General features: G+C 40.4%; 1 protein-coding gene across 1 annotated transcript; it reads right to left on the reverse strand.

Annotated features, from left to right (window-relative positions):
- Window positions 1-9,047: 9,047 nt before the first annotated feature.
- LOC307097668 (ribonuclease 4-like) lies at window positions 9,048-13,382 on the reverse strand (the record flags this gene model as incomplete). Its single annotated transcript, XM_079767734.1, has 2 exons — window positions 9,048-9,502; window positions 13,328-13,382. The coding sequence occupies 2 exons, from the start codon at window positions 13,380-13,382 to the stop codon at window positions 9,048-9,050; spliced, it is 510 nt and encodes a 169-aa protein (XP_079623860.1).
- Window positions 13,383-27,084: the final 13,702 nt, after the last annotated feature.

Raw genomic sequence — 27,084 nt, forward strand, 5'->3', positions numbered from 1 at the left:
ATGCATTAGATCAAACTGCCAGATTTTTTTGAATTGGTTTTATTTAGTAGACATTTTGGGGGACCCAGTGGTTCATTGTCTCAGATCTCCTGGGCCGGGATTTCTAAGGAGACCCTCTACTTGAAATATTTGGGTTCTGGTGATGTAGTTTGGTCTTTAATGTTACCGTCCTACTCATGGATGGAGTTGCCTCTCAAGGTGTCTGATCATGTGGCTCAGTTCCTACCACATCATGCCAACGTTTTGGAGACACTGACTGAATGGCATATAATACAATACGACAAGACATAACTCAGGAGGAACAGAACATGAATGTACGCAAGACACCTATAACCCTAAATAAAAGTGACAGCTAGAGAAAAGAGATTTAGAAAATAGAACAAGAATGATAGTGAGAAAGAAAAAAGAAAGAAAGTTAGTCTATGGGTAGAAAACACAATAAAGCAAACAAATAAACAAAAAAAGCACAAACAAAAAATACCCAGGAAAAAAAAGGGGGGGAGAGCAGAATCTGTAGATGCAGAGCTTAAATAGAAAATATAAGGTTGAGGAATTGGATGAATAGGAGAAGGATCATGGTTTGGAATAAAGGCAGGAGAAAAAGAAATAAAAATAAATATTTTTTTAAAAAAATTGAAACAGAGTAGAGGAGAGAGAAGATAGGAATTTAGAAAGTGAAACAAGTTAAAAAATTAAGAGAAGAAAAGAGTAAGAGAAGAGAGAGAGAGAAAAGATAAAATTGAGTAGTGAGGAGAAAGAAAAGAGAAGGGGAAATGGAAGAGGAGCAGGTAAGAGGAAATTAGATATATGAATAAAACAACAGAGACACATCAATAAAGCAGATAGAAAAGGTTCATTTTTAAAAAGATAAAAAGGAAAGGAAAGAAAAAAACTAATACAAGAGATAGGAAAAGAGAAATAGGAGGAAAGAAAGAGAAGTGAGGAAGAAAATGGTGCAAAGAAAAATAAAATAAGGTAAAATGAAAAATGATAATAAAATTTTTTTTAAATAATAAGAATTAAAAAAAGAAGTGAAGTGTCACTCACTTCAGCTGAGTTTTAATGCCCTTTGGGAGCTGGTTTAGGACCCCACTCTTCCATTCTGTCTGCTAATTCTGGGCTTCCTGTTTGGTACTAGGTGCTGGCCACTGTCAGGCACTATCTTTTGGCTTTTAGCACCTGGCTTGAAGCTCCAAGCAGTCCACAGGTCCTCTGCTTGTGTCTGTCTCCAAAGGCCTTGGCTGCAAGCACCTGGGATCAATCTGCCCTCTTTGCCTGTCTGCCAGCTGTCAGTCTTAATCACTCATGTATCTGTTTCTGACAGGGCTTTAGGTGAGGTTGGTGCTGTTTCGCATTCAGGGAGTAAGATGGGTGTTTTTTCCCTGACCCATAGCCACCCCTCCATGAGTAGCCAATAATATAACTCTGGCCTTGGTTGGTCAAAGATCCTTGTATGGAGACCAATGGGGTTGGCTGACAACCTGGAGTTTTTATCAGTCTGGTTTGCAGAATAGCGGGGCAGACTGGCCCATCTTCCAATCCAGTTACTGAGGGCTCTTTGGGCCTATTCAGACCCATAAACCTGGCCTCTGCCTTTGTTTCCTTTGTATAGCTCAAAATGCAGGCAGGGTGTGGCAGGCTATATTACCTGCCTTGATGCTACTGGGGGGAGAGCTAGCTCTTCTGGGGAGAAATGGAGGCTTAGGTTGAAAGCTTAAGAATGTCCCAACACAGGATTACTGGCCAAGTCTCCCTGCCCTGTTTCCCTCCCCAGCCTCTCCTCAGGTCCCTCAAGTCTGTGCCTCTCTCTCTGCACCGAAGCCTCAGGTAAGTGTTTGCAATCCAAAAGTCCTGTGTTCTGGGTTTAGGAAATAAAAGAAAGGACAAAACAACCACAAAACTGCGGGTTTATCTTAAGGTGACCAGACGTCCCGCTTTTGGTGGGACAGTCCCGATGTTTTAACAATTTGTCCCGCGTCCCGTGGCGTTTTAAAAAAGTCCCGATTTTTGGAAAGAATGCACGACAAGCTAGGGAACGGCAGGAGAAAGGGAAGGGAATATACGGTTTTCAGCAGCCATGTGGCTATTTAGCCAGGATATGAGTTTTATATTATTTTTGTTAATTTTATAATGTTAAACTTTAATAATAACAAATAATTGTTGAGAACTGATTATCGAGAACTGCTTATCAAAGTTTGCATTGTTGATCAGTTCTTAGAATTTGACCACCATTGTTTGGACTTAATGAACAATGGCATTTTTTGGGATTGGCAACAACAAAAACATTTTGTAACTGTCTCTCAGAGGATACACATCGTACTTCGTGCTAGTAAGCTAGTTAAACAAGTGATGTCATTACAAATCAGCTATTCAGATAATTTAGGTAAGTAATTTATTTATTTACTAGCATTCCCGTTGCAGGAAGAATCCTGCAATAGGGTTTCCTTCTGCACTCTACCCCACCCCACCTTCTCCGCCAGCCCGCCTGCTTTTCTCCTTTCTCCCCCGCCCCGCCTCCACTCCTCCCTTCTCCTCCCCCCGGCTTGCTTGCTTCTCAGCAGCTTTGCTCCCTTCTGCAGCTCTTGGCTTCTTTCTACGCTGTCTTGATATGCAAATTAACCACCATCTTGGTTGAGTAATTTGCATACTCGTCCTGATTGGTTGGTGGGCTTGGCTTGGCTGGTGGGCGTGGCTTGGGCGTAGCGAAGGTGCGGTCAATTTGCATATTTGTCTATTATTAGGTAGGATTTCATAAATACATAAATTTTCTTAAATTTAGCAGACAGTACTCGTATTATTTATATTTTATAGTGGCAGCAAAATGTCTAGCGCCGGCCTTGAAAGTGACACTTATGACTTACGTTACGGCAAATTCATAACCTTTTAAACAACGACAGCAATCTACTAAAAAAAATTTACTCAAATAAGAAATATGCCAAAGAATAAAATAATACTATACATAATTTTTTATTTATTATATTTGTAAATTGTACTTATGTTGAAATTAAAAAAAATATATTACAATACTATTTTTGCTTTCTATGAAAATTTTTGTTGCTCCATATAGACCAAATTTTTAATCAAGAACCCCCCCCCCCCCCCCATCAATGGTGTCCCGCTTTACCAATGTTAAAATCTGGTCACCTTAGTTTATCTTCCCCCAGCACCTTGCTGCTTGGGCTGCCTTTTGGGCCATCTTTTGTGGAGCAACTTTTTGCGGCTGTGGTCTTAGGTCCAGATTCCGGCTGCCAGCAGCCGTGTGGCTTTTCCTTGCCACAGTTGGATGTAGTGCCTGTTGCCAAGAAATGCGGCTTTGGTGCAATGCAGCTTCCTCCTCACCCTCCTGGACTAGTGGCTGGGTGCCCCTCCCAAGCCCAGATCCCTGTTCCTACCATTCTTCTTATGTGTGTGATGAGAATGTAAATGTTTAAGTACTAAGTTTAGGAAAATTGATAGTGAGAAAGGCACGCGTGTTGTGCACACTTTTTCCAGTATGGCCCCGGGATGAGGTGCACCACACGCGTGCCTATTCAGCCACCATTTTCTCTCTCCGTTGAACCTCATTCTTTTTTAAAAAATATTTTTTTATTGATTTCAGAGAAGAAGGGAGAGAGAGAGATAGAAACCTCAGTGATGAGAGAGAATCATTGATTGGCTGCCTCCTGCACGCCCCCTACTGGGGATCGAGACCGCAACCTGGCATGTGCCCTTGACCAGAATCAAAACTGGGACCTTTCAGTCTGCAGGCAAGTGCTCTATCCACTGAGCCAAACCAGCTAGGGTTTGAACTTCATTCTTGAGAAGAGTTGCCAACCCCACCCTATTTCTCCTATCCCAACCTATTTCTCTGCCAAGTGAAAATGATTATTATCAGATAAAGTCAATTGTGCTAGTATCTTCTACATAATGTATCATTCCTCAGGAAACACTGCCTTAAGCCCCTTAAATTGCATTGGCCTCCTTAGAAATATTTTTTTAAAATTTGTTTTGTTGATTTTAGAGAAAGGAGATGAAATAGAAACATCATTGATGATAGAGAATCACTGATTGGCTGCTGCTGCAGGCCCCCTACTGGAAATTAAGCATGAAACCCTGGCATGTGCCCGGAGTGGAAATCAAACCATGACCTCCCTGGCTCATGGGTCGACACTCAACCACTGAACAATGCAAGCTGGGCCTTAGAGATATTCTTAATAAATGAGTCCAGTAGGAACCTTTCTATAGCTTATGGAGAAGGTTATTTATAATCCTGGGAATTTATAGCTTTCATACAGAAGACAGCCTACATTTTTGTATTAGAAACCTCTATCCTCGGAAGCCAGGGAGAGGAGATGATTGATGGGCACTAGTGATGTTGGTTTTATCAAAGTCAAAATGAAAGTACCAAGCCAAAAGATGGGAAAGGAAGGCCAATGTAGACTAAGCACATACTATGAGTTAGGATTATACTACATATTATATTAAATCAGCTCTGCCCACCCCCACACTCCCAATCTGAGTGAAATTCAGCATGTCGACACAATCAATGCCTAAGTCACAATTTTCCTCAACTTAGTACTTAAACATTTACATTCTCATCACACACATAAGCATATTACACACATATATAACGCTCATCTTAAACTACACATAGCATAAATCACATTCAAGCATAATCCATGTCAATGGATACTTATACCAATCACCACATATACTCTGCACATATAACATATATAAATGTCACACACATTAGAATGATATAATTTATTGTAAAGGGAGGATCATTCAACTTGGGTAGGTATAAGGAATCAAATCAAGAAAATTCCTGGGTTAGTCAAAAAGAGATGCCACATGAGCTGAATCTTTAAAAAAAATTATATATATAAAATGGTAGAGCAGGTAAATGACAACAGAGGGTATCCAGGCAGAGAACCAATATAGCTAAAGTTGTGATATCAAGAAACCATGTGATACATAACTCTAAGTAGTTGGAAAACATTAGCACATAAATGCAAAGTAGTGATTAGCAAGGGCTATTGATGTGGGCAAGGTCCACCACTTGGGAAACACTCATCACTCTACTAAAACCAGGGGGTACAGGTAGAGGTTACTGATAACCTCTAACAATTAGATGTCCTCTATGCTATCAACAAACCCATTTGTGCCACAATGGAATTCAATGTAGCTGTAACTCCTGTGCTCTTTGTAGCCCTTTTTGTTATTCACCGAGTAACATGGATTATTTTGAAGGGATATTGAGCCCATATATACTAGTATACATTTCTGTAGCGATCTCTCCAGTTCCTGATGCATATATGCTCGATTTTGTGCCAGAAGGTATAGATGAAGATGTGATAGTTCCTGTCTTTTGGAGCTTCTCTTCCTCTCATGAGATCATTGCATCTGTACTCATTGAATCCCCAGCTTGTGCTCAGGTGGTTCCGTTTCATGAATTGCCTCCAGGAAAGGTTCTGGCTGTGTACATGGAGCCCACAAAAGGGGATGAGCAGGAATAAGAGAGCACCTAGGACCTTCAGAGAGGAGGACATCTCAGTCACCAGGATCACCTGTGGGTCTCCATTGAAGAGAGAGGAAAACATAGCTGCCACATTGCCGTGAGCTGAGCTCCACCTTAAAATTCCTTTCCCTGCCAATGTAGACACTTAGGCTCAATTTTACCATTTGGTTCCCAACTAGAAGATGATAAATCTCATGAGATAATAAAATTTACAAGAACTGAAAATATGCTAGAGCCTGAGTGAGACAACCACAAAATTGTAGAAAATAGATGAAATTTATTTTGAGAATTCCAAACACCCTCTTCACCCAAAACAAGGAGCATTCTAGCTAGCTCTGTTTTACAGCTCAGATGTGTTCTCATAAGAGTGTGTCTGAAAGAGAATGGTATTTTAAATTTTATGTCTGTGAAATAGAAAAAGTTTAAGGGAAAGTAGAAGATGAGTAGACTTGGGAAACATTTTCCAAGCAGGAAGGCTTTGGCTCCCTGAAATCCCAGGCTGCAATTAAAACAGACTCTGCAAGTGGGGCTTATCTCATCTTGATTCCTTATAGCACTTCCCCAAAGGCTGCCTGAAATATGGTAGCACTTCTGATTGCCCACTTGCCTTCTCAGAGACCATTTCCCTAATTATCATCATGCTGAATGATCTTGATTTGCCATTAAGAATACTATCATAAAGGAAATGCAGTTTAGAAATAGTGTTTTTAGCAACCAAGTACCAAGATTGAAACTGCCCTCACAGGAACTGCTCTGGTCAAAATCAGGGCCTAGATATGTTTGAAAAAGTCTCTGCTTTAAACCAGCTCCCTGTCCTCAGTTAGCATGAGGAGTTAACCTGGCCCCAAAGAAACTCTAATCTGATTCTCAATATCTCAGAATTGGTGTCCTCAAATGAGCCTAATACTAGCTCCTTTACAGACCTGTGATAGACTAATGGGATTTGCATGAGAGTACTTTTGGGGGTCTCGAGTGCTCTATCAGACACAGAATAAGGGATAGGCATGTTCTCATTTGTGGCACCCTATCCCTAGCTCAAATGGCCTAATCAGGATGAGAAGACCATGATTCAAGCTACTTCAATGTATTATGCTTGAAAATATTAGGGAGGAAGGGAGGTGTGAATTAGTAAGATTAATGTTGAGTTAAATTCTCATCTTTGCTTCTCACAAGTTGGATCACTGCATTCTCAACTCTATCACCTAGAAGGTCAAGCAAGCCCCTTCCACTGTTCTTGTGACTTTTCCCCAGCCATGCTCAGTACCAACCCTTCTAACTCTAATTTGCCCTTTTCAGATCCCATACTCACGTTCAGAGGTTCATGGGGATTAGTGTGTGAATCTACAGAACAGAGTCAGTGTTCTTTCCCTTTTCTTAGAGCTAAGAAGTCTGAGGCAGTGAGAAAGGAATAGATGTGAGAGGGCAGTGTTCCAATTCACTGGCAGTGGTGGGGGGGAGAGGAGACAGCCTTACTCTGTGCACCTGTTTATCTCCTCATCTAGAACACCGGGGGTCACTCTGAGAAGAGCCTGGAGCAAAGGGGTCGTACATCAAAGACAGTCTTCTGGGTACAAAGGAATGGCAAGGCCCTGGGGGCAGGAGCTAAGGAACAAAATTCAGCCAAGTAAGTTTGAAGATCTAATTGGCTTTATTAAGCAATTAGGAATTGGGCAGCATGCTATCTAGCAACTAGAAAGGCGCTTTGGTGAGCTGTACAAAATGGAAGGTTTTTATAGGCAAAAAGAGGGTGGGATTACCAAGTTAAAGACTAGATTATTTTAAGCAAGGGCACCTTCATTCAGGGGAAGGCAGGGAGTCTTATCAGCCAGATTATCTCACCAGTGCTGATCAGGTAATTCTAAATTGATTGGTTTAAATTTCATCTATGAAAAAGGCTGAAATTTGGTTAGTTATTAAGTTTTAGTTTGGTGACATGGATTAGCAAAAATGATCCACAATTTTTTTTTTAAGAACTAGAGGTCTAGGTCATGAAATCCATGCATTGGTATGGTCCTTAGCGGCTGCGGCTGCCGATTACCGACCCGGTACTCCCACTCTTCCCCCAGCCACCTGCTGCCGCAGGCCAGGCCCTCCTTCCCTTGCCCCAGCTGGCCCCACCCCTTGGTGGAACTCCCGGTCTAGGGGACAATTTGCATACTACGCTTTTATTATATAGAATTTTCATGCCTAGGATTTTTTAACTTTACAATGGTGTGAAAGCAATATGTAGTCGGAAGAAACTGGTGGGCTAAGCTATGATGTTCAGTAGTGTTGAAAAGAATGGAGTAGAAAGCAATCCAAAATGGGGTCACTTTTGGTAATCATGTGAAGTAACAGATAGGTGAATTACCTTGATTGTAGTGATTCTTTCACAATGCATATGTACTAGTATACTGAATGAGGTTGCACACCTTAAACATAAACAATGTATATTTGCTTTAATTCAAATATTTTCAGTTTAGTCCTTTCACATGCACACACACACACACACACATACACTCACATACATACTTCCATTTTTAGCTGCTAGTGTCTTCATACATCTCTGTTCTCCAATATGTTTCAAAATAATCAAAGGGAAAAGGGAAGGGTGTAAGAATTGTCTTTAGTAAATGACACAAATGTTTCTCTGTCATGGTCATTGATCCAATAGGTTTTAATCATGGACCAGTTTATGAGGGTATTAAGGTGTTGGTGCATGTTTATAAACTAGAAAAGAATTAAAAGAGGATAAAAGAAAAGAAATCCCACCCAAGAACGATAGCACCATCTTCACAGATATCTGTAGTTTGAGTTCTTTATTACAAAGAAAACATGAGAAATCTTTCCAGTCAGGAAGAGAGAATGAGTCTTAATGATCTAGTACATTGTTAATACTCTGACTTACTACTATGATTCAAAAGTTTGTGAAGAGAAAAAGAAAGTTCCTTACTAGATACAAACATAACAAGACTGCCAAATTATACAGACAGAGCTCTCATTTTGCCTGTTCATATTTCTAAATGTTTAATGCTCCCCCCAACAGCTGACTTTTGAGAATATCAAAAAGCAGTTACTTTTAAAGCATTCCCTGTGATGAAGTAGGAAAATCCCTGGATTAATAGCCAGTGGAAATGGATTGTTGGTTTCAGCTTTTCAACTATCTTCATGTTCTTTAACAAATCCTTTAACTTTGGGCCCCTTTTGTAGCAAAATGAGCATCACAAGGGTGCGGTAGTATTACAATGAGATAACTAAGATGGAAATACCTTAAAATACGTGAAATGCTATATCATACATATAATGACTAAATTCCAGAGGATATGATTTGAGAGAGCTAAGCTGATCAGTATTATAAAAGGAAGCACGAGTTTATAGAAAATGTTATTATAGAAAGCCCAGTCCCATTATACGTTTATGTCTCCATTTCTCTTTGATGTATTTAACAGAATAGATTATATAGAGAAAAAGAAATAGACATAAGTAGACATAGCTCAAATGCATTACTCATTGATATTCAAGGAATAAGTAAAAGGTCAACCACGGGGCCATAACTGCTTCAGGGTAGTATCTATCTGTCAAAGTGCACAGGCACCAGGGGTTTACCATCACAGGCGATGACCACACTCCTAGAGCTGCCCCTGCCCTGATATCTGCAGTTTCCCGGGGAACCTGCTGTAAGCTTGCAGTCTGTGACTCTCACTACCCCCGCATGGCAGTTCATCTTGCCATTCTTGCACCTGATCTTGGGGTTCCTGCAGATGTTATTAATGGCCCTGACGTCTGCATGGATGAAGGTGTTGAATTGCTTGCAGGTAGGCCTCATCATCCCCCGTGTTTGCATCATCTTGTTGCAGTAGGAGCTGGTGCCACCTCTCTGTGTAGAGTCCACATGTTGCTGCTGGAATTGTTGGTACATGGACTGGCCATAGGAGGGCTGAAACAGCCCCAGCCCCAGCAGGGTCAGCAACAAGAGCAGAAGCAATGAAAGGGTCTTCTGGAGAGCCATCACTACCTTGGAGGTGCCTGGAGAGAAACCAAGGGGAAGGAGAAAAGAAGGTAACAAATGGGCACCAGAGAGAGGTCTTGAGAATGGCAAGTTGATATTTCCTCAATTCTATAGTCTAGTCTTTCCTCCTCACTTCCCTGCTCACAACTTTTCTCATCAGCTTCCCAAAGAGTAAAAAGTTTGCAAACATGATCTTCTCTGAAAGCAAGACCTTTTCTCTTATAGAGAGACGGTGCTGTAGCCAGTACAATGACTCAGGGCAGAGACTGAACAGGTAGAAGCCCAGGTGTATATGTCCTGTATGGCCAGGGTGTGAAAAGGCAGATCTAAATGACACTGGAGCCCTAGCTGGTTTGGCTCAGTGGATAAAGCGTCGGCCTGCGGACTCAAGGGCCCCAGGTTCAATTCCGGTCAAGGGCATGTACCCTGGTTTCGGGCACATCCCCAGTAGGGGGTGTGCAGGAGGCAGCTGATCGATGTTTCTAACTCTCTATCCCTCTCCCTTCCTCTCTGTAAAAAAATCAATAAAATATATTTAAAAAAATAAATAAATGACACTGGAGTTGTCTGTCTCTTGAGGAAATTCTCTAATAATGTGATCTTTGGAGAGTGTTCGGTTCCCTGGAGACTCTGATTCCCAAAGGTTTGGATAGACAGGATATGCCAATGAGAGTTTGTGAACTGATTTTAATTCCTGACATTTGGGAGTTGAGGAAGGTGTAGGAAAAAGAATAGAGTAACTTTTAGGGTTAGCCTTTCCTCTCATGTGAGTATTCTTTTTTTAAATTAAAAAATTTTAATTACAGTTGACATATTGTACTACAGGTATACTACATACTGATTTATATAGCTTAAGAAGTGATCACCACATAAGTCTAGCACCCATCTGACACCACACATCATTACTACAACATTATTGATTGTATTTCCTATATTGACTTGGCATCCCCATGGCTATTTTTAAAACTGGCCATTTGTACTTCTTAATTTCTTCACCTTTTTCACCCAGTTGGCATTCTTTTAATGATATTAAATCAAGTCTTTTTTGAAATCTTGCTAATCCTATATAAAAAAAAAAGAGTATCCAGCCAAAGTGCTCCGAAGATAGTAAATATTGGTTGAGTGAACTAATAAACAAACGGGGGAACTAATGAATGAATAAAACAAAATGACTTGTAGAATTGACTGATAAAAGAAATTTTAAAAATAAATCTCAATAACACAATTGCCACAAAAGAAGACTTACACTGTCTTTTTTCCTTGCTGCTATGCACAACCAAAAACTATGGCCCTGGATATATTTCATTATTATGCATGTATCCTTCATGCTGTGTCTTTCTTGTCAATAGCGATTGCTAGTTTTCTGTTGTCTCTACTTGCAGAATCCTTTTGTTGGCACTTTTGGCAGTGGAAAATAAACATATGTTTAATACAGTTTAAAAACAACACAAACACTAAACAAAAACCTTCAGAGACACAACAAAGAAAGCATTGCCATATAGTGTCAGAAAATTGCTTCTGTGGACCGAGTAGAGAAACGAACCCAGATCTATATGACTCTAAAATCAGTGCTTTTCCCACATCTTCTGCTGCCTTTCTGTTTCCACTCCCCAAATATTCAGGTTATTCAAAACATTTACGTTCAGGGTTGCTTCTCTCTAGCAACAGAGTTTAATCAGGGGTGGAATAGGGTTGGAGTGTAAGTGGGAATATCTCACCAACACCAACTAGCTAGATGCTGCCATCTGACGGTCACTCCTGGGATTGGCATGAACTCATGAACTGTGAATCTCCTTGACCATGGCAATGAGGCAGGGCTGACTCACTAGAACAGTGATTTTCAATCTTTTTCATCTCATGGCACACATAAACTAATTATTAAATTTTGTATCACACCAAAAAATATATTATTTGTCAATCTGACAAAATAAATAGGTATAATATTGTTTCATTCACACCAGGCAGCTATTGTGTTGGTTGTCATTTTTTAATTTGACAATCTAAGAGAAAAGAGGTCAGAGCTCCTGACTAAATAGTCAGGAATTGCAGATTTTAAAAATTATTGTGGCATACCAGTTGAAAATCACTGTACTAGAGCAAATAAAATTAATCTCTGACTCAACAGGAAGTGAGCAACCCAAAACAGAAAGGACAGTTTTTTGAGAATCATACAGGGCCATTTCTACATATGCAGTCCAAGAGCTGATCATAGCTAAAGTCCTGGTTTGATGTGTATAGGTACTACTGTCCTTTGTTTTCAAAGATGCTGCTTCATGATGGCAGGTCACACTGTCTGGGTGACTGAAATGGCTGATGAGGGACCTGCATACCAGTTTCAAACATAACTTCATTCTTTTATTTTGTTTGTTTTCTTTTTTTTTATAACTTCATTCTTTATAATGCTTTCTCCTATAGTCACAGCCACCTTTTGCTTGTATACAAAAAGCTAGAAAGCTCTAGGTCACATTTCAGTGCCTACAGAAATAGATATGATATATGGACTTAGGAAGAGAGAGAAGGGAACAGTTGTGGGAACAAGAGAGAATGAATGCTTGATTAACTCCTCATCCTTAGACTAATGAAGGTACACTTAGCACGTGGGTAATAGCTTCATCACAACAATGTACTTTGGGTTATTTTCCCCAAACCTAATCTTGCATGGTTAATCTTGCACTTCTGATTTTGCCTGGTACTGTCTAACTTTTTTTCATCCTGCTTCGTGTCCAATATATGATTTAGAAAGATAACTGGCTACAGAGAATACCTAAACTATTCATGCAAGAGCAAATCCACAGCCTCAGCCACAATAACAAACTGATTTAATAAGCCATCAACAAATATTTGCCAACAGAAGTCCAATATAGACATCAATGGGTGTATCTCAAGATTCTAGCTACAACAGAAAATGAAATGATGCCCAAACCATCCCAACACATATTTTTTGGCCAGAGCTTGCCCCAAAGGCTTTCTCCACTCTACGACATTGATTCTCAATAAGAATTTCTTTTGATACTGTGACCCCAAAGATCTAGCTCTGCCACTTTAACTACATGATGTGGGAAAATTACTTACCCTCTCTCAGCATTATTCCTCATTTGTAAGTGAGTATAATAATACCTACCTCTTGGGGATGTTATGAGGAATAAATGATAAAATCAATGTTAAGTGCTTATCATAATGCCAGGTACACAGTAAGTGCTCAGTAACTGTTGGTAATGATCACTTTTGCAATTTCTATTTTTCTTGGTTTCCTTTGATTCCTTCAATCTGTGTAAAATAATGAATGACTACACCAAGTTGTGTATATTATTATTCCCCTCCCCCTTATTGTGTAGAGTACATGTATTCCTTCTAAATTAGAAGGCTGTTTTTAAGTTGAAATATCTTAGTTACTAGAATTTATGTTGGGTCCCTACAGAAAATTTTCCTCTTCACATTGAGTGGAATTTTCTTCCTTGCATATCACCATTCTTCAAAGGGCTTGGACATTTTGAGGGTTTTGTTTTCTTTTCCTTGCAAAGCTGACCAGGACTTCAATTACTCAAATGATTCACTTGAGATACAGACTGACTTGCCTGTCACATGACATTTAATTTTAAGCAGCTTTATGTTGTGAGAGAACAAGAGACCCAGAGCAAAAAGTGCTAGGCTTGGCTACCCAGCTGCTACTTCCATCAGCAGGTCAGTAAACAGCTCCATCCCATTGCCGTGTGATTTCCTAGGAAACAGTCATTTGCCCTAACACCATAGAAGAGAATGCAATGATAATTCTCTAAGCAGATTTTTGGAGAAGATATGTGTTTTCACAGCTATGGCACACTCAATACAATAATGGTCCATACTTTTGGCTTTCCCTATCAAGGCCTGGAGTAGGTCAATGATCTCTATGGAAGTCATCTTGCATCATATCAGGGTGGAGGTACTGGTTGGAGAACCTGAGAAAAGATTCAAAATATTCTACCAAAATCTGGACCTTTCTCACTTCCTAAGGGTTTTTTGGAATTTTAAATAAGGCAAATTTTCTACTAAGAGAAGTTTCGAAAACTCTTCTTCCTACTTTCTTAGGAAATGACATTGATATCAAGTTTGAAATAGGTAAAGTCAAGGAAGAAAGATTCATGTGCTGAGTGTGCACCAGTAATTTACTTCCCCATTTTTTCCTGCATAAGTTTAAATACTTTCAGTGAGTCTGGGCTCTCCTAGGTGGCACCTAGACACTTATTATAACCTGGGTATTGAAAAAGCAAGGCTTTTGGCCCATTTCAGGGCAATGTAGGCAGCTGCAGAGGGCACCATTGTGAATACCATGACCAGCACAGTCATATATTCACAAGACAGCAAAACTAGTGATTCATAACTTTAATTTATTAACAACCACTTTATAAATAAAATATTCAGGCACCTCTTGATAGAAATTAGGTAAGGGGAAGTTAACCATTAAATCTGTGAATTGATTAGTGTATTTTATAAAGAAAGTGTCTATTCAACTGAGTATGTGTTTCATTGAAAACAAATCTAGATGAAGAAGAATAAGGGATAAGCTTGGGATCTTTCTATAAATTCCCAAAGACCTCACAGTTGCCTGACATCTGTTGATAAAGTAAAAGATTCAGGAGAAAATAATGGAAAGTAATCAAATTCTTAATCTTTATATAAAATAACCAGAAGAATATCCTGGGAGCAGTCTAGTCACAGCAATTCAAAATTACCTCCTGCGTAAGACAAAAGGTGGGTACCAGGAGTGAATTTTCGTATTCATGCAGGTGTGTGTGTGTGTGTGTGTGTTGGTGTGTTGGTGTATGTGTTGGGAAGAAAGAGAGAGAGAGAGAGAGAGAGAGAGAGAGAGAGGGAGAGAGAGAGAGAGAGAGAGAGAGAGAGAGAGAGAGAGAGAGAGAGAGAGAAACAGAGAGGAAAGAGAAAGTTTAAGAGAGAGGTAGATATAAAGTTTAATTAATCTGTTGGCATTTAGTTCTAAACACTACTCCTCAAAGTTTAACTTTTGTAAAGGTAATATTGGCTTATTTGACAGCTAGAACAATTTGCCTCTCATGAAAATTTTGCTTAGCAGCCAAGAGCCATGGAATTTCCCAGCTCTCTCTGTAAGATGAATTTACATCCATCCTTCCACTCACAGGAAGGGGAAGTCTACCTCCCTATTGACTGAGAAAGAACTAACTGACAGGGCAAAGGGCATTTGTATTCTATGCCATCCTCTCTGGGGGCAGCTGAGTAGAGAAAATGGGGGAAAATCAATAGGCCAAGAATTGATGAGAAGACTTTGATTCTTACTGATTTCAGAGACATTTTTATTTATTACATATTGTAAAACAGAAAACAAAAGATCCAGGCTGCTCATTTTCTGGGCCCCTGGCAATGAATGTAGTCACCACTGTTTTGGAGTGTGTGGGGAAATGCCAGGAATGGAGAGCAGAGCCAACTCTGGCCCAGGGGCTTGCTGGTTATGGACGGTAAAGGGACTCATCAAAGGGACAGGCAAGCCATGTTCACAGGCAACAACTATGTCTCTGGACCCTGCTGTGGCTCCGTACCAGCAGGGAGGCCGGGGGGACCCTCTTTATGCCTGCAAGTAGGACCTGGAAAGGAGACCTGCTTATTCAGAATTTTTTCTGTAAGGCATTCCATTCTCATCTTCACAGATGGCCTTGATGTTGTTACTGGTGTCTTTGCAGAGTAAAGTTATGCCTCATCTCCTCATCATGGTTTCACAGTATCTGCCATTGTGGCCACTTGGATTGGCATCATAGTGCTGGGCCAGGAAGTGTCTGTACCTGTTTTCATTCTGAGCCAGGATCACTGGGGTCCGACCCAGACCCAGCATGAAGACCAGCAACAGGGGACCCAGGCCCATCATCATCTTTACTAACAAAGGCTCCTGCCAAGGGAAAAAGGTATGCTGGGACAAATTAGGCTAAAAAGGCAAATTAGGCTAAAAGCACAGGGCATCATGAGTCAGGTACCCTCTGTCACCTAAATTGCATATTTTCTTTTCCTCACTAATCTCACATTTCTTGTCAAGCCATTCTTTTGGAAAAGTCTAAGTTTCCTGAACACAACTTCCAGCCCCAAACATTCTTTCTTATCCCTTAAGACTCACTGAGTACTTACCTTTCTATCAGTCATAGCATTGCAATATTCATTCACACTCTAATTCGTTTATTAATTAATTGAATAACAAACATTACATAAGCTCCTCTGGGTACAATACACCTCTGGGTACAAGGCACTGTGTTAGGCCCTGGCCCACAGAGACCAGTAAGACAGACCCAAGTCCTCTCTAAAAGGAGATGTAGCATCCATGGGGAAGTAATGGGAGCTCCAGTTCACTGAGATGAGACAGTAAGATAGGAGACATATCAAAAAGATGGACTTTGAAAAAATTACATTTAATTTATTTTAGAGAGAAAGGAAGGGAGAGGGGAGAGAGAGAGAGAGAGGAGAGAGAGAGAGAGAGAGAGAGAGAGAGAGAGAGAGAGAGAGAGAGAAACATTGATATGAGAGAGAAACATCTTATTGGTTGCCTCCTATTGGCACCCAGACCAGAGATCAAACCAACACCTGGGGTTTGATCTGACCAGGAATCAAACCAGCAACCTTTGGTGCATGGGATGATGCTCAAACAACTGAGCTATACTGACTAAAGAGGTAAAGAAGGACTTCTAATGAACCCTAAACCCCGGAAAGGGTGAATCAGAAGATTGTTAAAGTCAGGATTCCAGGTATTCAAGTTAATAAACCAGCTGGCCATAAGGAGAGCAGTTGAGAGCAATTTTGCCCTGAGGTGAAGGGGCACAGACCTAATTCCCCAAGAATTAGTTGGTTTGTGGCTAAAGGTGGAATTATTCTGTACTATTTAGAAAAAACAGAGAGGAGCATGGAAGAATCAATGCAATTTCTGGAATTAGGTCTGGGTCAACTTTTACAGAAGACTGCAGAACAAGGAATTCAAGCTTATTCTTAGGAACAATGTGGATTATTCTCAGAGAATATTTTCTAGTTTCCTTATAAATGTACTGTTATACAACAGGCATGTGATATTACTATGTGATAAGATACAACAACAACAACAACAAACAAACTCTTCAGAACTTTTCATCAAGCTGAAGTCTTTATAATTGCCTGTAATGATTTCTTAACATGTTCCTGAAAAGAAGAATAAGCCCTAGCCAGTTTGGCTCAGTGAATAGTGTCAGCCTATGGACCAAAGAACTGATTCAGGTCAAGGGCATGTGCCTAGGTGGCAGGTTCCTCCCTGGACAAGGCCCAGGTTGGGGCTCTTACAGCAGCCAATCAATGAATGTGTTTCTCTCACATCCATAGTTCTCTCTGTCTTTCCCTCTCTCTTCCACTCTCTCTGAAAAATCAATGGAAAAATATCCTGGATTGAGGATTTAAAAATTAAATAAATAAAGTATTTTTTTTTTTTTTAAAAAGAATAAGTAAGAGTGGAGAGTTGCTACCATCATCTCTCAAGAGTTTTCAGTCTAAACTGTAGAACTCACATTTCCCAGGGGCAGTGTGTCACAGACAAATAAACCCATAAAGTAAATATAATGCTTCTTCCTGGAGTTTGATTTTATCTCAATGATAGCTATTAAAATGGAATTAAACAAGTACAGATTATAACAAAATAGAAAACAAATTTCTTATGAACTTTTAAAACTTTATGTGTTAAGAAATGTAAAGATTTGAGAACTGAAAACTATTTGGTGTTTGCAGCAGGAGGTTTCTGACCATATCTTTAGGTCTTTGGAGAAAAATTTAAAGAACATTCAGAACCTTTAAAAACTGTCTTGTCTTCCCCCCACATTATATCAAATCTATGTGAGTACTCCCATATCCAATAATAAAAGTGACTTTTCACAAAAACTTGAAACTGATTTTTATAATTTTGTTTTTCAAATGGTTTGTGAATGAGAAACTTATTTACTTTATCACTGGCTATGATTTCTTAGCAACCATCACACTTAATGAGAAATTGATACAACGGTAGAAAAATTTGGCCTTCAAGTTATTCTTAATTGTGATGTGATTCATATAAATCCTAAATTAAAAGAAACAAATGGTACATTTTCATAGACATTAAATTAATTAGTAATCTTTATTTTGTACTTTTCTAACTCAATAAAAATTATTTTCATGTCAAATATTTTTATACCCTTAAAGATGCCACCACAGGTTCTAGCTCTAAGCCTGTGGTATTACTAAACAGCCCTTGGAGTAAGTCTGTGAATCTAGAAATACCAGGAAATCCAGGGTTCTGATGGTTTCATGGGAAGGGATGTGAGAGAGACCAAAGTGAACACTCTTTCTCATCATCATTTGGCATGATACACCTTGTCTGATTGATAATAATGACACACAAATTTGGCACACTGTTGAAGAATACCAAATTATACACTAAGAAAAACGTTGTTCATCCCAAAATACTGAAATAAACAACAGCTGGAAAGTTTTCCATTAAGAACATCAATTATAATTTGTAATAGAATCAAGTGAAAGCATGTTCTTGGAGCTTGAGCAAAAACGTGGTTCATGACTGAAGATAGAAGAGCCAGCCCTAAAAGAATAACAAGTATTCATACATGGCCACTGCTTCAACACAGCTGCTGGCCTGCCAGGCTCCCCATTTGCCAAGCTCTTTACATTTACACTGTGCTTTTTAGTCTTCTGGGTGTTTTCTTTTTCTAGGTTTGTGGAAGACCTCATCAAAGGTTTATTGATTTGGATTTATTTGGGTTTCTTACTCTTCAAAACACAATCATTGTCTTCTAATGTCAAAGGCAATTATAGAATCTCAGGCTTCCAAGATGGAACAGGACCTTAGGGTCACCAAGTCAACACCTCTCTGCCTGGGGCCAGAATCCCAGAGTTCAAAATCAGGAAGTAGAACCAGAGCTGTAGTAGCCAAAAGAGTCATTAGGTGGCAGTGGTGGATGGAAATGTTGCCAACATCTTCTATGAGTTAGTGGAGACCATGGGTCCTTGTAAGATGTGCCAGTGCTCTACAAGTTGAGGGAATATCTTTGTTCAAAGAAGGTAGTGTGAGCTGCTGAGCCTGACTAGAGTCTGTCCAAACACTCTGTGCTTAGTTATTGAGACCAAGGACACCCCAGTAGATACAAGTGTCAAAGCAAAAGTCACAAAGCTCAGGATATGCTCACAAGGATATCACCAAGTAAAGATATATCTGTTGCAAATTTCCACGGGTGCCATTTCTAAGCTGTTATCCAATCACCTGTCTCCTTGTCAGTGTTTCCTACTGGTGTACACTCTACAGGAGGGCAGAGCCCATGTTATTCACCTTGAATCACAGTGCTTGCCTCACAGTAGACCCTCAATTTTTAAATTATTTTTTTAATGATTGACTTCATTTTCCTCTCCAGGCTTAAGTTTGTTCATCTATAGAATGAGAGAGTTCCCAACTCTAAATACAAAATTCCATGGTTCTCTTTAAGCATAACAGAATATTTTCCTGTTTTACTAGCAAAAGTCTAGTGGAATTGCAGAGACAAGTTTGTATAAGTTTAGTTGATAGTAGAAGGCACCTTGAGAAAGAAATAGATGATACGAAGACCTGAGACTCAATCTCACTGAGATGTATCATTTCTTAAGGTTCAGTGTATAAGGAAAACCCACAGACCACCTCTAATTAAGGCCCTGGACTGATGCCACACAGGGGCTTTACATCCTACAAAGTCACTTGCTGGTGGAGATTGAAGGCCTCCCATCCCAGTCTGGAGAGTTAAAGGAAAATCTTTGGTTCGAACTTGCAGAATTTGCACATTAATTCTGTAAGAATTTAGCTAAATTTTGCTCAGGCTTATTGTAATCTTAAATCCCTAAGACATCCAGAAACCAAAGCCCAGCCAGTACACACCATGGCCACCAGTATTGATTATCTGCTCCCCCACTCACAACTTGCTCACTCATATATTCAATCCTAAATTTCCCCAAAAGAGGTAAAAGGAGTTTGGAAGAAAACAAGCATGAAACAGATTATTTGTGCTACTGAAGTGAATCTGCCCAGGTCAAGGGTTTAGAGTAAGGTGACCAGATTTTAACATTGGTAAAGCGGGACACCATTGACCGGGGGCGGGGATGGGGGGAGGGTTCTTGATTAAAAATTTGGTCTATATGGAGCAACAAAAATTTTCATAGAATGCAAAAATAGTATTGTAATATATATTTTTTAATTTCAACATAAGTACAATTTACAAATATAATAAATAAGAAATTATGTATAGTATTATTTTATTCTTTGACATATTTCTCATTTGAGTGAATTTTTTTTAGTAGATTGCTGTCGTTCTTTAAAAGGTTATGAATTTGCCGTAACGTAAGTGTCACTTTCAAGGCTGGCACTAGACTTTTTGCCGCCACTATAAAATATAAATAATACGAGTACTGTCTGCTAAATTCAAGAAAATTTATGTATTTATGAAATAAATAAATAAATTACTTACCTAAATTATCTGAATAGCTGATTTGTAATGACATCACTTGTTTAACTAGCTTACTAGCACGCAGTACGATGTATATCGTCTGAGAGACAGTTACAAAATGTTTTCGTTGTTGCCAATCCCAAAAAATGCCATTGTTCATTAAGTCCAAACAATAGTGGTCGAATTCTAACAACTGATCAACAATGCGAACTTTGATAAGCAGTTCTCGATAATCAGGTCTCAACAATTATTTGTTATTATTAAAGTTTAACATTATAAAATTAACAAAAATAATATAAAACTCATATCCTGGCTAAATAGCCACATGGCCGCCGAAAACCGTATATTCCCTTCCCTTTCTCCCGCTGTTCCCTAGCTTGTCGTGCATTCTTTCCAAAAATCGGGACTTTTTTAAAACGCCGCGGGACGCGGGACAAATTGTTAAAAATCGGGGCTGTGCCGCCAAACGCGGGACTTCTGGTCACCTTAGTTTAGAGCCTTATGTCTGGTAGTCAAACTCACTCACACATAACCTTCCATATTCAAGCACATAAGTGTCAGTCAGCTTTTTGTCAGTGAAATATGTCCCCACTGTTTTTCAGACTAACTTTATCATCTGTCTCAAACCCAGCCTTTAATCTTTACAAGAATAAATATTCTCTTCCTCTCTTCACAGGCAATGTTTTGTATTCAAGAGATTTGTCCAACTTTACACACAAGGGACTTAACTTACAGTCTACGATGAGTAACTATGGTTATAATTTCTATACATATGGCTTCACAATTTTATATATTCTCGGGCAATATCCCTCAAAGCGAAAAGCATAACACCCAATGTATATTCCTCCCTTTATCTCTTTTCCTTCTTTCTTCCCTTCAACCTGCCAGTGTACCTCCTTTGATCTTGGATGTGTTCCACTTGGCTCCTAAAGAGCAATCAAAACTTTTTTTTCTTTCCCTGAGCGGTTTGGCTCAGTGGATAGAGCGCCAGACTGTGGACTGAAAGGTCCCAGGTTCGATCCCAGTCAAGGGCATGTACCTTGGTTGCGAGTACATCCCCAGTAGGGGGTGTGTAGGAGGCAGCTGATCGATGTTCCCTCTCTATCCCTCTCCCTTCCTCTCTGTAAAAAAAAAAAAAAATCAATAAAATATAAATTTTTTAAAAACTTTTTTTAAGTAAAAAAAATTAGTAGAGAAGATTAGAAGAAAAGAGCTAAAAGCATTCTTTTTGTTCCTTTTCTTGCTCTGCCACATTTAATGCCTGTTCACTGTGGGCATCCAGATGCCCTTCATCAAATGGCTTCCCTAGGTCTTTGGAGATTTTATCACAATTCAGGAATCCCTTCTAACCCTTCACTTGCTCCCAGGCTCACTAATCTCCCCCCCCCCCGCCCCCACCCCCCACCCCCACACACAATACCAAAAGAAATCTGCTATCATTTTAAACTTTAGAATCTGGTTCATTTTTTCTTAGTTCATAAGTTGGGCCCATAGGCTTTAAAGGTAGGAAAATTGTTTCATTGAAATAGCTAAGTGGCTAGAAATAGTTTGTATATATGAAAAAAAATACAGCGGTAGATTACCCAGGGGTAAGAATCTTACAAAAATCTGGAAGAGTGGCTCCAACTGAAGATGGTTTCCAGCTCTTTGTTCCTGGATATGGGTTCCAGCTGTGTGCACTGGATCCCTCTGGTTCTCATTATATAGCAATCAAATGCAGTGGGTGGGGAAACTAGTTCCAAAGAAACCTAATCCTGGCAGAGATAAGGACACCAAGGCCCTGCCCTTGGCAAACAAGGAAATTCACCCTTTTCTTGGGAATGACTAGATCAACTATCTACCCACTGGAGTTGATTAAAGAGTTGTTCCGAGAGGCAATTTTTGATGTTGGTAAGCAAGGCCCTTTGTTCCAAAGCTGCCCTTTTTCTGATGTCCGTGGTTCTTACTCTTGCCCAAGATAGGACAAAGGTTTCTTTGTTCACATATATGATCTGGATCCAGAAGATGTTGTTTCTGATCTATGGTCCTACTCCAAGAACTGCCTTGGTAGAACCCCACAGAGTAAATGTGGTCTCCCAGCAGAATGCTGTTCCCCTGCACTGTCTATTTACCCACATAATTTGGTTTTATGAAAGGAAGCCATGCCAATAAGTATGTTTTTCATAGATTTCACAGAACCAAGAAAGCACTTGTAGAGAAGGTTATGTGACAGCTGTTAGTATCCACTTACTTGACCTCAACCTCCCAGCTACTAACCCTCATTGCCGTATTTCCTGGGCTTCTCCTTACTTCATCCTCAGCTGTCCACAAGAGACTAACCAGGAGCCCCCAGTATTCTGTTCCTTGAGGCACAGCTGGAAAACTGATTATCTCCACTGATAAGCATCACTCCTGAGATGGTTAATTGATCTCATTGTCTCTCCATTGGATAGAACCCTTTGAAAGAAGAAGAATTGTCTTATCATCTCTATAGTCTTAGTTTCTACAACAGTGGCTGACACCTAGGCCCAAAGTTCTTTTTATTATCCCTCATGGTTTAAAAATGCATTCTCTGATCTCACTTTGGGGACCCCAGCCATGCAGATTCTCCTGGCTTCTCTCAGGGCTCACCAGCACAACTGGGTTTGGTCGTGGTTACCAAGCAAGGCAGGTAGAATAGAAAGGCTTCCAAGAGTCCCAGGAAAGCTCTGCTTCTAGCTTACTGATAAATCCTAAAAACCCACGGATATGCCTTCACTTTGGAGGTATGGTCCCTGTTCCAAAGCACTCTCTCCTAGGAGAGATTAACTCTTTAAACAGCTGCCAGTGGGTTACACATGCTTGGGCAGGTGCTCTAGAGCCTGTCTTAGGAACAGTTTTGGTAACTGGAAGGGCCTGAGGACTTAAGGAGGAAGAAAAGTGAATGAGGCAGGGTAATAAAAAACTAGGGAAATTATCTGGCAAGTAGAATGAGGACAACAGAGAAAAGTATTTAAACAAAGGGCCAAACAATTAACAACCAGCTAATAAATCATAAGACTCTATCTGAAGCATCCATCTTATATAAAAACTGCTGTTTGAAATTTTAACTCTGCTATTTTGGCTTCTGTAAATGCTTGCTTGCTTGAATAATAAGGAAAATAAGACTACTCCCATTCCAGAGAGGCCATAACCTTCCTCAGACGAAGTTATCAGTGCTGGCACCAGGCCAAGCCTTTGGTTGAGGTCTCAAAGCCCCAGCACATAGGGCTCTTTAAGAACTTGCAAAGGGGACAGGAAAAACCCCATATTTGGGAGACAAAGAAGGTAAAAAAATATAAATAGGGAAAGTTCCTTCATGTTGGGGCCCAGAATTTGAAATACAGTTTTCTCTCGGCCCGTGCGTAATAATAATAAAGTATAACTCCGTCTCTCTAAGCATTGTTTGGTTTTTCTTTGGTCTTCTGTAACATATCATCCCTAACCAGGACACTTAGGAGCAGGTGTCCTTGGTTAGGGAAGGAAACCTAACCAACCAGAGAGTGAGGAGCTAAAATCACCCTAGTCAGGGAGATAGACAACAGAGACCCAGTGGTGCCATTAGTGCCAAACCCAAGAACGAATGAAGTCAGAGGAATAAATAACAAAACAAAAAAACCTACAAAAAACAAAAAACAACAACAACAAAAACAATTAGAGCCAGACAAATCCAAGATAGTGATAAAATATATGAAAAATATATTCATATATTTTTTAAATGTTCTGACAGCTTGAACTTGAAAGTTATTCTCCTTTTTCTAAAATGTTTTTCTATGTCTCTTCTTCAAAGTTGATGTCTTTTAGGAGCAAAGAGAGGTAACAGGATAGGGGGTCCATAGAGTGGGGCATGCCCAAATCCTAGCAGCATGCCCAAATCCTCACTTTCCTCTTGTGGACAGACAAGCTATTTGAGAGTGGGACCTATTTTAAATTAATCAGACATCACTCTTTGAGAGAATGATTTTAAAACCCACTATAAGCTCATTTAATACATAAGCATGTTAAAAGATATGCCTAAAAAGCTGATGAGTACCCTGTGTTTCCGTGTATAAGACACCCCCTTGTGTAAGATGCCCCCACTTTTCCAACCCCATATTAAGAAACCAGTATTTTAAACATAAAACAGAACACATTTTTATTTATTTATCTTTTTATTTTTTTGCATCTTCATGGGCTCAGAACACTCTGGTCCCTGTTGCATCTGCACACTCTGCACCTTCACCTCCAATCACGGCATCAGCTGACGTCAGTAACAATAAGGCTCGTGATTGGAGGAAGCCTGTTTGACAAGGAAGGGGCAGCTACCCACCCACGCAGCTCCCTCCTTGTCTGACTTCCGTGTATAAGATGCCCCTCGATTTTCAGTCTAACAGTTTCAGAAAAAAATAATGTCTTATACATGGAAAAATACGGAATTCTGATTGACCTCCACTAAAATTTCTGTCTATAGAAAACACATAAAAATCCTCAAGACAATGGACCCAATGAATGCTCTCCCTTGAGCACACCTTTGCCTCCCTTTCCTTAGGCACATAATTTTACTTTCTTCCTCCTAAGCTCCCAGGGCCCTCCTCTTCTTTAACTTTTCAATGATCCAAAACAGTCCCTGCTTGGCTCACTTCTGTCACTCAGACTGAGAAGGCAAGCCAATAGCAGATAACCCTCCCCTTACTTGCTCCACCATAACCATGCCCTTGGCTTCTGTAATCTCGCTTGCTTCTTGCATCAGCCAACCTCCTAGGCTGCCATTGTGTGGAAAGACCCTGAATACCCTGAAGCTTATCCTATATAATAAAGATGTAATATGCAAATGGTCATTATGACCAAAGACAAAACGACCGGATCACGAATCAGCAGGAGGGTGGGGCAGCAGGCTACAAGCGGATGGTGGAGAGCTACAGGACAGAACAGGGCACCAAGCTATAAGGGAGGGTGGGGGAGGGGTCGGGGGGAGCTACAAGAGGGCGGGGCAGTGGGCAGAGAGATATTGGAGGGCAGCAGCGAGCTACTGTGGAGCTACTGGCACATAGATTCATGTGCAGGGCTACTAGTCAAGTATAAAAGAAGGTCAGAACCCAGACCCAGGGCTCAGCTTCTGGAGGGGACTCCGCTAAGTCAGCATCAGTGTGAATAAAACAGTTCTTTTCTGAACCTCCAAGTGCCTATGGTTTGTCGCTCCTCACCAGCCTGATATCTGCCATAACAAGATTTTTCCTTCTCAGTGATCTAGCAGCCCAGCCTGAGCTCACTTTTTTTCCTTTCTTTCTTTTTTTAGGCTCACTTTGTTACTGTGAGTTCCTTTCCTAACTTTAGCAGCCCAGCCTAGGCTCACATCTGTTGCTGTGACTTCCTTTTCTGAGTTTACTCAGCCCAGTCTAGGGTCACTTCTGTTACTGTGACCTTGCTTCTTCTACCCAGAGCTCTTCCTTTGTGTCAGTGTCCTAACCTTTAATAAACATACTCTCAAGATCAGCTGGGCTTGTGACTTGAATTCTTTCCTGCAGAAGTCAAAAACCCACACATCCCAGTCCTGCCAACCCAGTCCTGTCCCTTTCTGGTGACATGGGCAGCATGCAGAACCCAAAAAGAGCAAACTACCCCTGCTTTTCAGTTGTGTTGTGACAGAGTCCTGCCTGAGCTTCACTTTCCCCCTATCTTCTCTCTGCTTGTCTGCATCCCCAACAAAATCCTGAGCTAAAAGGAGAAAAGTTGGGGGTAGTGAGAAGAGGACCAAGCACACTGCCATAAACGCTTTCCCTCAGTACTTGGTGCCTCAAGGTTACTGAAGCCTCTGGAGAGGAAGGAATAGGCATGACTCTGACCAGAACATTTGTTCTGCCAAACACCAAAGTTCAATGTCTTTTAGGAGCAAAGACAGGTAACAGGATATGGGGTCCTTAGAGTGGAGTCTCTACTGGCACCTAGCAGAGTGCCCAAATCCTCACTGTCCTTTGTGGGCAGACAAGCTATTTGAGAGTGGGACCTATTTTAAATTAATCACATATCACTTTTTCAAGAGACACTGAGAAGTGAGTTCTAAAAAGTTATCAAAGAGGCACTTGTTAGGGAAGATGGCTGCCAGGCCCATTCCAACACCCTCAGTGCCTCAGCAGTCCCAGGAGACTGAGGCAGCAGCCACCTCCCTCAGCCTTGGGGACAAGATGACTTGATCAACACACCTTCTCAGATGAATCGCCTAACAACAGAGGCAAGACACTCCACTCCAATGTTATCTTCACACACAAACAGTCCCATGGCCTGAAACACCAGTCCAGCCCAGCTCACACAGACAGATCAGCCTCTGGGTTTAGTTTGGCAGTGATGGCAGGAGCAGCCTCCAGCCTCTGAACACAGCCACATCCCTTCTCTGCCTCAAGGATTTCACTGAGCAACCTTGGGGAAATCCACAACCTGCCTACACAGATGACAGTGCAGAGTCAGGTGAATGGTGAATGGTTGCTTTCATTCTAATTGTTTTATTTTCAGCTTGGCACAATGAGGTTATGAGGAAACAGAAAATGAGGTTTTTTAGAAGAAAGTTTTACAATTTTATTAAAGTGCATCTAAGTGCGTATCCATTTGTGTTTCAAAATGTAACAAGAAATTATAGTCTGTGATTAATAAAGACTATATCTTTGCCAGTGATTGTAATAGATGTGAAACAATTGCCAATAGAAAAATACACTCATATATTTAAAAATGTTCTGACAGCTTGAACTTGAAAGTTAGTAGCTGTGCAGTTTAAGCAGCTCTTTGAATACCTGAGGCTGGTTCTGGGAGGTTGGCGACCTGCTGTTCAGATAATTATGTCACTTGGGTTTCTAGTGATTACATTTATGACTTGATTATAAGGTTCTTAATGACACAAAGGGAGGGTCTTGGCTAATTGAAGATTTCCCTACTCCCCACAATGGCGCTGAGACTGTATTACTGTCCTTTGGAAACAAAGATGTCATGTCATGCCCACGTGCTGTGTCTGTGGGTGTGCTGTCTCCCAGTAAGAAGGCTGAGGATCCCAATGGTGCAGGAAGAAAGCTTAAAGAGGAGGCTGTTGGCAGTGAATGGCTGTGGGTGGGTTAAGGGTGAGGAGACTGAGGTGAAGAAACAGAAAATGAAAGCATCAAATGTCCTTTCCAATT

The sequence above is a fragment of the Cnephaeus nilssonii genome (assembly GCF_951640355.1).
Source record: "Cnephaeus nilssonii genome assembly, chromosome: 4".
In the NCBI taxonomy this organism is placed as follows: Eukaryota; Metazoa; Chordata; class Mammalia; order Chiroptera; family Vespertilionidae; genus Cnephaeus; species Cnephaeus nilssonii.